Raw genomic sequence first — 13,562 nt, forward strand, 5'->3', positions numbered from 1 at the left:
TGTACAACACTGGAAGCCAAGTGATATTATTTCCATTTTCAAAATTTAAAATTGCAGTAAGAGAATACCCAGTATCACACATGAAAGAGCTAAAATTCCCCTTAATCTTTTGATCCCAAATTATGCAACACCATTGTCCCTGCTCAACTGTATACATTTATATTCTTAATATTAAGACTTGGTCATTTTTCTGATTCTTCTTTTATTTAATAAGGTATTATCCCCAGGTGTTCTCTTATTATTTAATGAGAATAGTTTATCTCTTCCCTATTAAGCTGATAGAAGTCATTTCTAACTCCTGAGCTACAATGTTAAATTAAATCAGTTTAATGAGCTTTAGTTTAGAAAGCGTAAAACTAATGGCCTATTTCTGTTTAAAAGAGTTATTTAAAATGGAATTAATAATATTCTCTGTCTTAAGTAGTAATATGTCAAAGGCAGGGCTAAAGAGCAGGACATTGAACAGTTCCTACAGATGCCACTCTTCCTTTACTGGGCAAAAACCGTCTTGGCACAGCAATAGGAAAGTATACTGTGAGAGCAGGGAAATCTTCTTTTGCCCAATTCAAATCACACGGAAATGTGAAAAAATTATAAACCTTTATTCATTATAGTCATAATTGAGCTTTTACGGAATAGACTCTTCCTCTCTGAACCTGGTGGACCTTAACTCTCTGAAGTAATCTTGGTTCGAACAAATATCTGGATGATCTTCCTTCGTATCTCCTTGGTCTTCACAGTATAGACTATGGGGTTCAGCACAGGGGGTATAAGAAGGTAGGCATTAGCCATGAGGACATGAGTCAGTGGTGAAAGGTGCTTTCCGAAACGGTGGATGACAGACACCCCGATGAGTGGCACATAGAAGATGAGTACAGCACAGATGTGTGAAACACAAGTGTTGAGTGCCTTCAGCCGGCCCTCCCTTGAGGCCATGGCCATTACTGTTCGGAGTATGAAGACATAGGAGAGGAGGATGCAGAGGGAGTCAGAGCCCTTGGTGAAGATTACAGCAATGAGGCCATAGAGACTGTTAACACGGGTACTGGCACAGGCAAGGCGCATCACATCTTGGTGGAGGCAGAAGGAGTGGGACAGGATGTTGGATCGGTAGAAGGGGAGTCGTTTGATGAGAAAAGGCACCGGGAAGACCACACAGACTGCCCTTGTCAAGATGACTGCCCCTGTTCTGAAGACTACACCATTGGTTAAAATGGTGCTATACCTGAGGGGGGTCCAGATTGCCACAACACGATCAAAGGCCATGGCCACCAGCACGCCAGATTCAATGGCCGAAAAGGTGTGGATGAAGTACATCTGAACAAGGCAGGCATCAAAGGCAATGGATCTGTAGTTAAACCAGAATATGCCTAGCATAGAGGGCAAAGTACAGAGGGCAAGTCCCATGTCTGCCAGAGCCAGCATACACAGAAAGTAGTACATGGGGATATGCAGGGATGATTCAGACTTGATGGTAGAGATGATGACACTATTCCCAAAGAGGGCAATAACATAGATAGCACCCAGTGGGAATGCCATCCAGTAGTACATTTGTTCAAGCCCTGGAATCCCAGTTAAGACAAAGTAAAGGTGTTGGAAGTGGGAGTAGTTATTATTTGCCATGATGTCTGTATGAGACAGGCATGAGGAAAGAGCTTGATCTTGATGGACGGCTTCCTGAAAATACAGTCACAGAGATTAACAAGATATTAGGATCTAACTTCCTTGGGAGTAGAACCATTATATTTTCACATGGGTGGGGGAGGGTGTAAGAGAAGACTAAGTCCCTGAAATTACTACTCCAAAGTGTTTTCTGTTGAGAAAGCTTCTACTGGCCAAGGGAAAAAGATCCACCCAAGTTCAAATAAGTCATATTAAATTTAAAGCACACACTGTAGTGTTAGGTAAAAATTCTGCCTCTCTTGACCTTTCCTCCCTTTTTTTAATCAAGAGCTATTAAACTGTTGAATCAGAGGCTGAGGACAGATTAACTGAGACAAAATCAATATAAAATATTAATTATATGTTTTCCTGAAAGGATGTCATTCCCACCCATCAGTCTCCTTACGCCTAGAACTCCTGTGAACACAATGAATCACGTATGTAAGGCAGGGATGGAAATGCCCAGGGCACATGCCTATGCTTCCATTAGAGCTTGACCCCTCTTCATTTACCCTGAGCCTGGATGCAGCCTCAGAGTCATTCTCAACCCAAGAACCTCAGACAGCAACTTCTAGTTAAATGAAGTAAAATGTATTTGTCAACTTTACTCTAGTGAAGTCTTAGTAGAAAGGGAGCAAATTATACTTAGGAAAACAATAACAGCAATTCTTTTTATAGATTAACTTTACCTGAATTTGTTGTTGTTGTTGTTGTTGTTGTTGTTGTCACAATCAGGATGATCTGGCAGTTTTATTGCTAAGGCACAGAACCAGAGTATAACATGCCATTCATAATGCCATGTTATACTCTGAGAATCAGTATAGAGGCATTAGTAGGGATCTGGAAGACATGCTCATGTCACCAGAATCACTAACTATATTTGCTCCAAAAGGCCCCCTAATGGGGCCAGTCAACTTTAAACATTTATGCCAGTCAGAGATAGAGTTGACTGTCTTCGAGAAGTATTTGGCTTTCAGAAACACATCAGTTGCCTTCAACAATTGATTAGAATCAAGTTGACTAAGAGACAATGTGTTGTTAAGAATGTGGACTATAGATCCACATATCTTGTGATCAGATTCTAGTTCGTCCTGTTCCTCAGTAGAGCCCTATACATGGAATATGTGGACAACAATAATACCTCGCAGAGGCCATGTGAGGATGCAAAGGCCTTAGAAAATAAAATAGGTGCTTTTTACTATGATTATTTGGAATAAAAAGTTTCCTTCATATGTGCTCACTGCTACTGTTGGGGGTTTTGTTTCTTTCTTTCTTATATTTTGTTTTGTTTGTCTGTTTTGAATTTTTTGGTCAGAGTTCTTTGCAATTGGTAGAAGTGAAAACTGATAGATTCTATTCTAGCAAGAATAATAAAGTTGAATTCTGTGGCTCTTTTAATTATTTAATAATCTATCTTCTGTTCCACCAATATTGAGTGTCTCAACCCCAGGCTATGTTTGCACTTCTGGATGACCCCTGCCCATGATGCATCAAAAAAACATATTATGACTGTTTTTGAAATTTTCCAAAAAGTGCTTTTTGAAAGATTTCTGATTCAGATTTCACCAGTCTTAACCATTTTTCAGTCTAAGTATATTTTTCCTTTTTCTGTAAAATATGCATTTATTTCCGTTGCTCTTAGGAAAGACAGTGAGATGTTAGTACAAATATCCGGACTATCAAATTGTCAGCATACATTTTCTGTCCTTCCACTAAACTGTTGCTTTAGTTTTTGTGTATTTTGGTAGTTTTTGAGAAAAAAGAATGTTTACATTTTTCTAATAATTGTAGGAAAGAGCAGAAACAAGAGAAAAGTTTAAGAGGTAAACAAGGGAGGAAAGGAGAAAAGAGGATGAGGGGAAGGAAGGAGAGAAAAGGAATAAAATAAGAAAAACAGAAATCCAACAGAAAGCAGGAGTAAAAACTGATTTCACAGTTTACTAATAAAGAAATTGAAGCCTAGGTAAAGAGAATAACTTTCCCTGAGTCAAACACCTCGTTAGTAGCAAAACAGATGAGAAGATGGGAGGGAGGGGTACATGTGAGGCAGAGCCTTGTTGAGAAAATTAAATTAAGTGCAATGGGGCTTGAGGATTCAGTTAGAGAAAACCAAGTCAAAACTGCATCTCTGAGCAAGTTTCTGACTCCTTGATATAGGTCTTTACATTATGTTCTTTATTTATGTTACTCAGGATCTAGAAAACAGGTAGAGTTCAAGTCTGTCCCCTGAAGAGTAAGTTCTTAGAGCCTGAGTTCTTCCATTGAAAGTTTCATGTAGCACTGATCATCTGCTGTTCGTATTGCCACATTTACGAACAAAAATAGACCGTGTGTTTTTTATCTGTTCTCTAGGCTACCACAAGCTACATGACTTTATTTTAGATCTTAGGTTGAAGAAGAAGGTAAACAATAACATAAAATTACAAATTTCCTTATTGTGTAAATAGCAACAAACAAATAAGCACAATTTCATTTGCTGTAAGTACTAGAGAAACTTTCAGGTTTCCAGGCATTCCAGGGTACTCACGGATGGTAGAAAAAGGGACTGGCCTTAAAAGAAGTTTACTGATTAGTGTTTTATTATACCAAGATGTATAATAGTCAGGGAGGACTTCAGGAAACAGGAAAAAAGAAACCCTCCTGATTTGGAGATTAATTGTACTCACTCCTCACCTGATGGCAGAGGCAGTTTCCTTCCTTACCAGGAAATTCTTAAACTCCAATCATTCTAGGGTTCTAGACAAAAGGAATTTTAAAAGTCCAATGTCTAACCAATATAGAAACACTCATTCAGTATTCTATAGATGAAATTTACCTTCTACCTACGTTAGTTCAAGTTACTGGGAGTTCCTTACTTTCTAAAACAATGCTTTCACTATAGAAAATCAGATATCTATCCACCACTATGAAAAAGATGACCTATTCATCACGAGGTTGAAAAAACTGTCTTCACATCTGCCCCTTAAAGCAAGTGTAGTGTGAACGAGCAAGAAGGCAAGGACACAAGGACATGGAGTGTTTGGACTAGAGAATGAAGGTGAAAGGAGGGATAAGGGGACACGGAAAGAAGTGGTTGGGGGACAACTGCAAATTTCAGTGATGATATCTTACAGTATCCTGTTGATAAACCAACTTTATCCTCTGATTTTGCCCTAAAACTTACCTGGTTGCTAAGAGTGTCCCCAGATGGGAGAGGATTCTTAAGCAATCTGAGGCTCTCTTGGCAAAACCATTGCCACCACCTATGTGAGGAGTTTTATTTCCTGAGCTGCTCCAAAACCCCTCCCCATACCATGCCATGGAGAGTTTCACAGATCTACCCAAACAAGGGTATTCCCTGAGGCTCCAAGATTGAGGAGGAATCTCTCCAGGGCTGTAAAATCACCTCCTAGATTCTCGTGTCTAGGAAATGAGATAGTATTGAGACAGCTACAAAAAACAGAAGGGGTGTGTGTGTGTGTGTGTGTGTTTGGGTGGCTGGGGTAATTCCAAAAACTGCTTAGTGCTCAATCACAGTCTCTCAGGGCCATCTTAGCCACTTCACTATTTCCATGCCCTAAAATAAATAATAGTTGCCTTTATTTGTCCCAAACACAACAAAACAAATGAACAAAAATACCCCAAGGAAAAGTGACTATTATTTCCCATTCCATTTTCCTATGAGTTCAAAAGTTAAAATGACTCCCTAATGGATATTTTTTCCTGATGTCTCTCCTGCATTTTTCAGTTTTCATTATTAACCTGATCAGTACTATCATGCTTGATGCAAAAGAAAAGCAGGTGGCCCTGAGTAAGTCATTAATCAGTACCCCAACCAGTCAAGAGACAATGAATATTCCAGAACACCCAATCATTTTCAGGCACTATCACTATCCCTACCTGCCCTCTGAGTAACAAAATGTCAACAGCAGCCCTAATAATAACAATAACAATAACAATATCTAATGTTAAGTCTGAGTTTTATCAGTTCTGTAATTTATCACATTTGCTTTATCATTTCATCACATAATCCTCATAAATACTCATTACTCCAGTCCTCCTGTGGAGTGCATAAGCTGAATATTACTCTCACTGACATTGGGCCTAGATTCTTGATGTAATTGTAAGAATTTGGTTATAGAAATTATACTCAGCATAGAAATAACAAGATAGGAGATTCTCACTGTTTCAGGTGTGTTTTGGACTTCCTGGATACTGAAGGTTACCATGACTAGGTAAAGAAAAAATGCTCATATAAACTGAGGCTCATATACTAAACTCTCTTACTCACCATTTAGCTATGTAATAGTCCTAGAGTAATTTAATATTAATGTACATTACTCTTTCAAAACCATAGACTCTTAAAGTACTTAGTTTTTAAATTTAAATAAAAATTATCTCTACCTCATATGTAAAATCATTCTTTTACATTCTTTTACATTCTTTTAATTGTTTGAAGTAATTAAAATGTGAAATTGCTTTACTTGCTATATTTTAACCTCTAAATTTCACTGCTCATTATATGTGTCATCTTATGATGCTTAACTCATACTGTTACTCATATTTGTCTTCTGTGTTGACAAATAAGGTTTGGAGTAACTGAATCACTATAAGTTTATTCCAATTTCTCAGCCAACATTGTTTTTTGTTTCTGTTCTTATTTTTTCCTTTTACAGGTTGATTATTTGTATCTCATTCATACTCTGATTTCTTTTAACTTTCTGTCATATACTACCAGCACAAATATAGGACTAAACAAATGTTACAATCTCTCTTTTATTATGTTAACATCTTCAAAGTTGAAAATGAATACAGACTGATTATGCAATGGATCAGATTGCATGATCCTGTATATTTAGAGAATCTATCTTTAGTTAATTATTTGAATTCTTCTTGATAGGATATTAATCTCATTTCTACCAAAACAATTTTGGTGGGGAGGGTCTGGGTGGAGGTGGAAAAAGGGTATAAGAGGGATAAATGGTAATAGAAAAAATACAATAAAATTTTTTACAAAAGCAATGTCAAATATTCACCACATTTCTAACCCCACCCCCATTCAATCTTACTCCCATCATGTTTTACAGTGAAATCTTTCCCTTACTCATTCAGAAAATTGTGATACTTTGATCCAATCTTTCTCAATATCCACCTCTCCCAGTTCCTTCTTGAAATACATTGATACCCATTTTTACCTTCCCAGAATTAAGTAAATTGCTTCTTCTCAGGTTCAATAGTAACCCCACTCCATTCTTCATGTCTTTGACTCCATCTTCTACTTAGTAAGTCGCTTTTCTCCTTCACCTTCTTCCTTGGCAATTGAATTTACATATATTCAAGAATTTGTTCACATTATAAATATGGAGATTACACACACACACACATATATTTATTCAACTACATATATAAGCAAATCTATATCTCTGATACTGACTCTTGTGTTAAGTTTCAGCTATATATGCATACACACATACACATGCATACATATACATATCCTGGTGGCCATCATCATCTTTACCTCTGTATCACATATATTTATCAAAATCAACAAATCCATAACTTTAAAAACAATGTTTATAAAAATTTATGCTTTCTCTTCTATACCTTTTTGTATATGTCAGTTGATAATTCAATCAATCTAGTGGTGTAAAATAGGAAAATAAATATATCATCAAATAAATAATAAGTCCTAATAATTTACCCCTTAAATATTTCTCATACTGTCTTTTTCTTTCTGTTTCTAACAATGCTAAACAAATTCAGACCTTCTATTTCCCCTATGTGGACTTTTTCAATAATATCCTCCTTATTCACATAAAATAAATTTCTTTGCTTATGCTTGTTTCTTCCTATTTCTTCTTTCTCTTGTCAATTTCTTTAGAAAATATTACTCTAATAACATTTGAAGCTAGCCAAATTTGAATTTGATAGATGTCATATTATATCTAGTTAAATAATTTCATTGCCACCTAAATTTGATTTTGTATGAAAGCCTCATTAAAGAACATAATCATGACAAGTTGAAAACATAGTTGCAAATAATTTGTAAGGCTGTGCAATATAACTTGTCTATCTTTAAGCAGTTTTTATAAAATCAAGATAAATTTTAGCATTAATGAAAGAGCATATTTTCCCTCAAAACATATTCTTTCATATGTATTCTTTCTTAATATATTTCTGTGGCATTTGAAAAACTGGATTACTAGCACTTGTTACAGATGCTTCAATCCAAGTGGCAGGAATAAAGGAAAGAAGGGGGAAAAAAAGGAAAGGAGCAGGAAACAAGTAAGGAATATATAATGAGAAAATGGAAGAGAGAGGAAAAATGTAAAAAAAAAAGATGGATGAGCTTGAAAGGTAAATTTTTTTTTATTTTTTATTTTATTTTAATCATTGCTCAAGTGCAGTTTTCTCCCTTTTACTCCCATTCCAGCCCACCCACCCAACCCTCCCCACTTTCCTCCCATTACCACCCTCCCCCTAGCTTTTGTCCATGTGTCCTTTAAATTTGTTCCTGTGAACCCTTCTCATTCTCTCCTGAAATTCCCTCTTTTCTCTCCTCTGAAAGGTAAATTTTTTAATTAAATTGGCAAATGCTCTCATGAGAGTTTATTTTTTTAATGCTTTTTAAATTTACATCCACTGAAATTCACTTTTTGTAGAACAATTCCATGAGTTTAAAATGCAGAGTCAAATACCCACCACTCTAATCCAGATACAGAAGAGTTCCATCAATCCCAAAACATTCCCTCATGCTCCCCTTTTACAGTCAACCTTTCCACCCACCACAAGCCCTTTGCAGCTGCTGACCTGTTGTCTGACCTTAGAACTTTGGTTCATTATACGAATGTAATCTTTCAACCCTGACTTCTTCCACTTAATGCATTTGAGATTTATCCATGTTATTGTTAAACAGTATATTGTATGGATATCCATTATATGGATATAAATGGTATTCCATTTATTAATTTGGCTGTTGAAGGAACTTCAGTTATAAAGCTGCTGTAAGCATTATGTAGAAGTTTGTATATGTATATAAGTTTTTATTTGTCATGAATAATACCTAAAAGTGGAATGCCCAGTCATATGCTAAGCTGTTTAACTTTATAAGAAAATATCAAATTGTTTTTCAGGATGGTTATGCCATTGCATGGATATCTCTTTACATTGTACAGGAGTCTTAGGGGCTTTGCATTCCAAACAGCACCTTCAATGATCTCCCCCTGTCCCCACCTTTTTTTTGTTTGTTGCCCTTCTAATATATAGTGACATCTCATCATGGTCATTTTAATTCATATTTCTTCTTTAAGATTTTATTTATTTTATTTTTATAGAGAGGGGAAGGGAGGGAGAAAGAGAGGGAGAGAAAAATCAATGTGTGGTTGCCTTTCACATGCCCCCGACCAGGGACCTGGCCTGGCCCACAACCCAGGCATGTGTCCTGACTGGGGACCAAACTGTCAACCCTTCAGTTCACAGGCCAACACTCAATCCACTGAGCCACACCATCCAGGGTTAATTCATATTTCTTTAATGACTAATAATGTTGAGCCTCTTTTTTGTGTGTTTATTTGCCATATATTTTCTTTGGTGAACTGTCTAAATATTTTTCCCATTGTTTTTTATTGGGTTCTTTAATGTATATTCTGCATAAAAAGCATTTGTTTTTTAGGTGATTTGTGAATTTTGACTCCTAGTCTGGGACTTATTTTTTCATTAAGCATTTTTGTAAAACTTGTATTAAATATAATGTAATTTTTTCTGCTGTTTTAAGTTATGCTTTCAATTGTTTCAGAAACAAGAGAGTGAGATCCAATTGCTTTGGCAATGCCATCTTTCCTGTTTGTTTCCATTTCCACCAACTTCTTTCTTCCTCTTCTGTGGCTGGTCTTCCTCTCTCATTGCTGTCTCTGAGGACTTCCACACAGCACACTTCCTGATTTGGTGATGATGCTTATGGAGCAAAAACTCTGAGCAAGTTCCCAGCAATGGCCATTGTAATTTTTCTTTCCTTTCTTTTTGAGTTTGGCCTTTGTTACTTTTCTTGATGGCCTTTCATTCCAGGCATACATGAGATACAAGTTTTATTTGTTATCGAGCTCTGAATGTTTCAACCATTTTGTCCTGCATGTGAGCATTTGAAAGCAAGCTGTGTCACCATGACATCTGTTTAGATTCAAGCTTCCCCTTCTGACCCTGTGAGAGGACCATTGGTCCTGATGCCAGTGGGACATCACTTGCTCTGCTGCTCAATACCTCCCAGAGAAAAAGGAACCAGAGTGACCTACATGGAAGGTAGAAGTGTACTTTATGTTTTTTCTTCTGCATTTTCATCTGGTAGTATTTAACTGCCAAATTTCATTATTGAATTGTACTTTGCTATTAGTAAAGGAGCTATTTTGTAGTTAAAAGGAACATAAATTCCAAAAAGCTATTTGATCTTATATGAATACTTCTTTGTTATTACATTGGATTGATTTGATTTTGTTTAAAATGTTTGAATAATAAATTTTTGATATGTATTACTATGTCTTTCTAGCAATGATTTATTAGCTCCATTGCATAATCAGGTCTACATGTTAAAATATAGAGTGAAAAATAAAATATTAAATTTGTAAATAATTATTAATATCTTTAGTCTGTCTCATTACACTGAGCAATTAAAAGTAATAATTCTATGTATGAATATACTATACTATGTTTTTTCTTCCCTTAATTCTAACACCACTGTGTATGTATCAATGAAACAAGAATAGAGCTTTGTGTCTTTTGCAATGCATCACATGCTCTTCTTTATGTGTAGTTTGCTTTTTTTAATTTTATTTAATTTTTTATTGTTTTTCAACTACAGTTATCACCATTTTCCCCTACCACTCCCCACTCCAGCCATTTCCCACTTCCCACCCTCAATCCTACCCCTCTTTGATTTTGTCCATGTGTCCTTTATACATGTTCCTGAAAACATCTCCCTTTTCCCCCCATGATTCCCTTCCTCCTCCCCTCTGGTTACTGTCAGTTGGTTCATAATTTCACTGTCTCGGGTTATATTTTGCTTGTTTGTTTATTTTGTGACTAGGTTCCACTTATAGGTGAGATCATATGGTATTTGTCTTTCATATCCTGGCTTATTTCATTTAGCATAATGCTCTCCAGTTCCATCCATGTTGTTGCAAAGGGTAGGAGTTCCTTCTTTTTTTTCTGCTGCATAGTATTCTATTGTGTAAATGTACCACAACTTTTTGATCCATTCATTTATTGATGGGCACTTAGGTTGCTTATAGCACTTGACTATTATAAATTGTGCTGCTGTGAACATTGGAGTGCATAGGTTCTTTTGAAGTGGTGTAGTTCGCTTTTAATTTTACAGATATGAACATTTTTTAAAAAACTTTATTTTACTCGATTAAAACAAAATAACCTTGAGCTGGACTTTGTTTTCAAAAGCTGTTTAACTATGAATTACAATACCTTTCATCTATCAAATTGTTTATTAAGACTTTTTAAAAATACATGTATACATAGAAAAAACTGATCAAGAATAACTACTTATCTCCTTAAGGGCGAAAACTTCATCTTTGAGTCTTTATATGAAATATGTCATAAATTTTTTCTTGAATTAGTGGATGAAGTCCAAATATCAATTTTAATATTATTTGGATAATATCAAGTATAATCAGAGAGAGTTTGTAAGTTTATAACTGGGAACAGAAAGAGGAAGTAGTTTATTATATTTTTAATAAGAGAGCATCACTAAAACACAGTTTGTATTTGTCAAAAATAAGAATGATACCCTTTTAAAACTGTAAGGTTCACTTACATGATATCTCTAAGCAGCGAAATTCATGGAAACAGGAATATAACAGTAGTTATTGGGGGCTGTGGGGAGAGGAAAAGGGGGCGTTGTCACTGAACAGATGCAGACTTTCAGATCGGCAGGATGAGATGGTTCTAACGATCTTTTCCACAGCACTGTGAACATACTTAACACTGCTGAACTGTACACTTAATAATGATTTACGTGATAATTGTATGTGTTTTTTCATAATAAAAACACTATGAGAAATTTGGAAAAGAAATAAAGCAAATATTAAAATAACTACAAGTAAAGTTAAATGTGTTATGGGCTGTAGTGACCAAGATGAGGTATTTAAAATTAAGAGGGTCATTGTTAGTTGGTAGAGAGCAAGAAAGACTGAGGAAACTTAATGAATAAAGAGAGATTTAAACTAGGTCTTAGGGAATCATTAGGGTTTTATCTTGTGGAGCTATTAGGGAGACTATTCCAGACAGAGGGCAGGGGATGTGGTAAAAGCAAGTCGGTGAAAAGGTTCCAGGCCTTTTCATCAGACAATACAGTAGCCCCAGAGGATGAGGGGAGGAGAGTGGTAAGAGTGGAAAATATTAGAAATAGAGTATTACCTACCTTGAATGCCTTAAGAATTTGAATTTTATCCAAGGGGCAGAGAATAAACAAGGGAAAAATTCTGTGGAAGAAAATTACATGATCAGTTACACTCTTTAGAAGGGGCAGGGACAATGGACAACAGGAGACAAAAGGAAAGTCAGCATTAATGAGAGTTGGACAACAAGGCAGAACAAACTACAATATGAATAACATCACAGACACTCAGCAAAATTTGGTAAATATTCAGGCAACAGGAATACAATTTTGTAATTTCTCTCCTGAGCAAATAGAAGACTTTTAACCACCTGGAAGTATATGCAAATGCAGAAACACAGTTGTCTTGAGAAACATGAGTCACTTTTCCTCTTACCTGCTTTGAAATATTCCCTCAAAACATCTTTCTAATTCCATTTTTGCCTGTTGAAGTCCATTCTTGCTCTACATGGTGGGTAAAAGTAGCTTTTTAAAATCACCAATCACATTTTTACACTTCTCTGCTTTTAAAATATTCTAGGGTCTTTCTTTATACTTAGAATAAAAAAATCCTAACCATAACTGGTTTGACAATATAAGGCATAACCCTGTAAGTATCCCCGATCTCTTATTATTTCAGTCTCTTCCTCCTTCTTTCTACTCCAAGTGCATTGACCACATTTCCATTCCTCAGCAATGCCTCAGTTGGACTTATCTTACCAACAAAAACTTGCCTGGGCCATATTTCAACCATATCGCCACATGGCTAGTTATTCTTAGTATTTAGGTCTCAGTTTAAAAATCACCTTCAGAAATGTCAACTTTTCTACAGCATTTAGTCACTCTCCACTTATCCCATGACCCTTCTCTGTTTGTCTCATAGAATGTATATAGAGCCATCTGGAATTGTCACAATTGTTTACTCATGTATTGCCCATCACCCCCTACTGGAAGGTAAGATCCATAAAAGAAGGGATCTTACCTCCCTTGTTTACTACTGTAGCCTATAATAATACCTGGAATGTATCAGGTGCTCAAAAATTATCCATTGGGAGAAAGTCACTTTAGACAACAAAGAGGGGCAATTAGAAAATGATGGGCGCGTGCAGTAAATAATTAGGCATTGTCCTGGACACTTCACTAACATTACATGCCAACTCTTTTTACTGATGAGGAAATGAAGCTTAGAGATGAGAAGTAGCTTGGTTAGAAAGTAGCAAAGTGAAAATCTATACCTAGATTATCTGAAAGCCATTGCACCATACTGTGGGCTCCTGAAACGTAACATCAAGTGACACACGTGCTGATCTGAGAAAAGGAGGAACCCAGAGATGGTTTATTCTGTCCCTCCTTCCAACTAATTAGGCCAATTTCATTTATCACATTAATAATGGCTATCTTGAACATCAAAGAGAGGAGATAGATAGTGGGCCCTTTCTATAGTTTAGACATCAGAGGAAAGACAGTCCTGGATCCCAGGTTGATGAAGATATAGGGAGGGATACAATGAACAGGGAGCCTGACACAGCATCTGGATATGGGG

At 36.2% G+C, this 13,562-nt stretch overlaps 1 protein-coding gene across 1 annotated transcript; it reads right to left on the reverse strand.

Moving 5' to 3' along the window:
- Nucleotides 1-666: 666 nt before the first annotated feature.
- On the reverse strand, nucleotides 667-1,623 carry LOC123805315 (olfactory receptor 51H1-like). Its single transcript, XM_045817795.1, has one exon. The coding sequence runs from the start codon at nucleotides 1,621-1,623 to the stop codon at nucleotides 667-669; it is 957 nt and encodes a 318-aa protein (XP_045673751.1).
- Between the last annotated feature and the right edge of the window lie 11,939 nt (nucleotides 1,624-13,562).

This window comes from Phyllostomus hastatus, unplaced genomic scaffold, assembly GCF_019186645.2.
Source record: "Phyllostomus hastatus isolate PE091 unplaced genomic scaffold, TTU_PhHast_1.1 phas_scaffold_317, whole genome shotgun sequence".
Taxonomy (NCBI): Eukaryota; Metazoa; Chordata; class Mammalia; order Chiroptera; family Phyllostomidae; genus Phyllostomus; species Phyllostomus hastatus.

Coding starts and splice junctions, on each gene's coding strand:
- LOC123805315 (XM_045817795.1), bottom strand. CDS start 1,623: ATGGCAAATAATAACTACTCCCACTTCCAACACCTTTACTTTGTCTTA.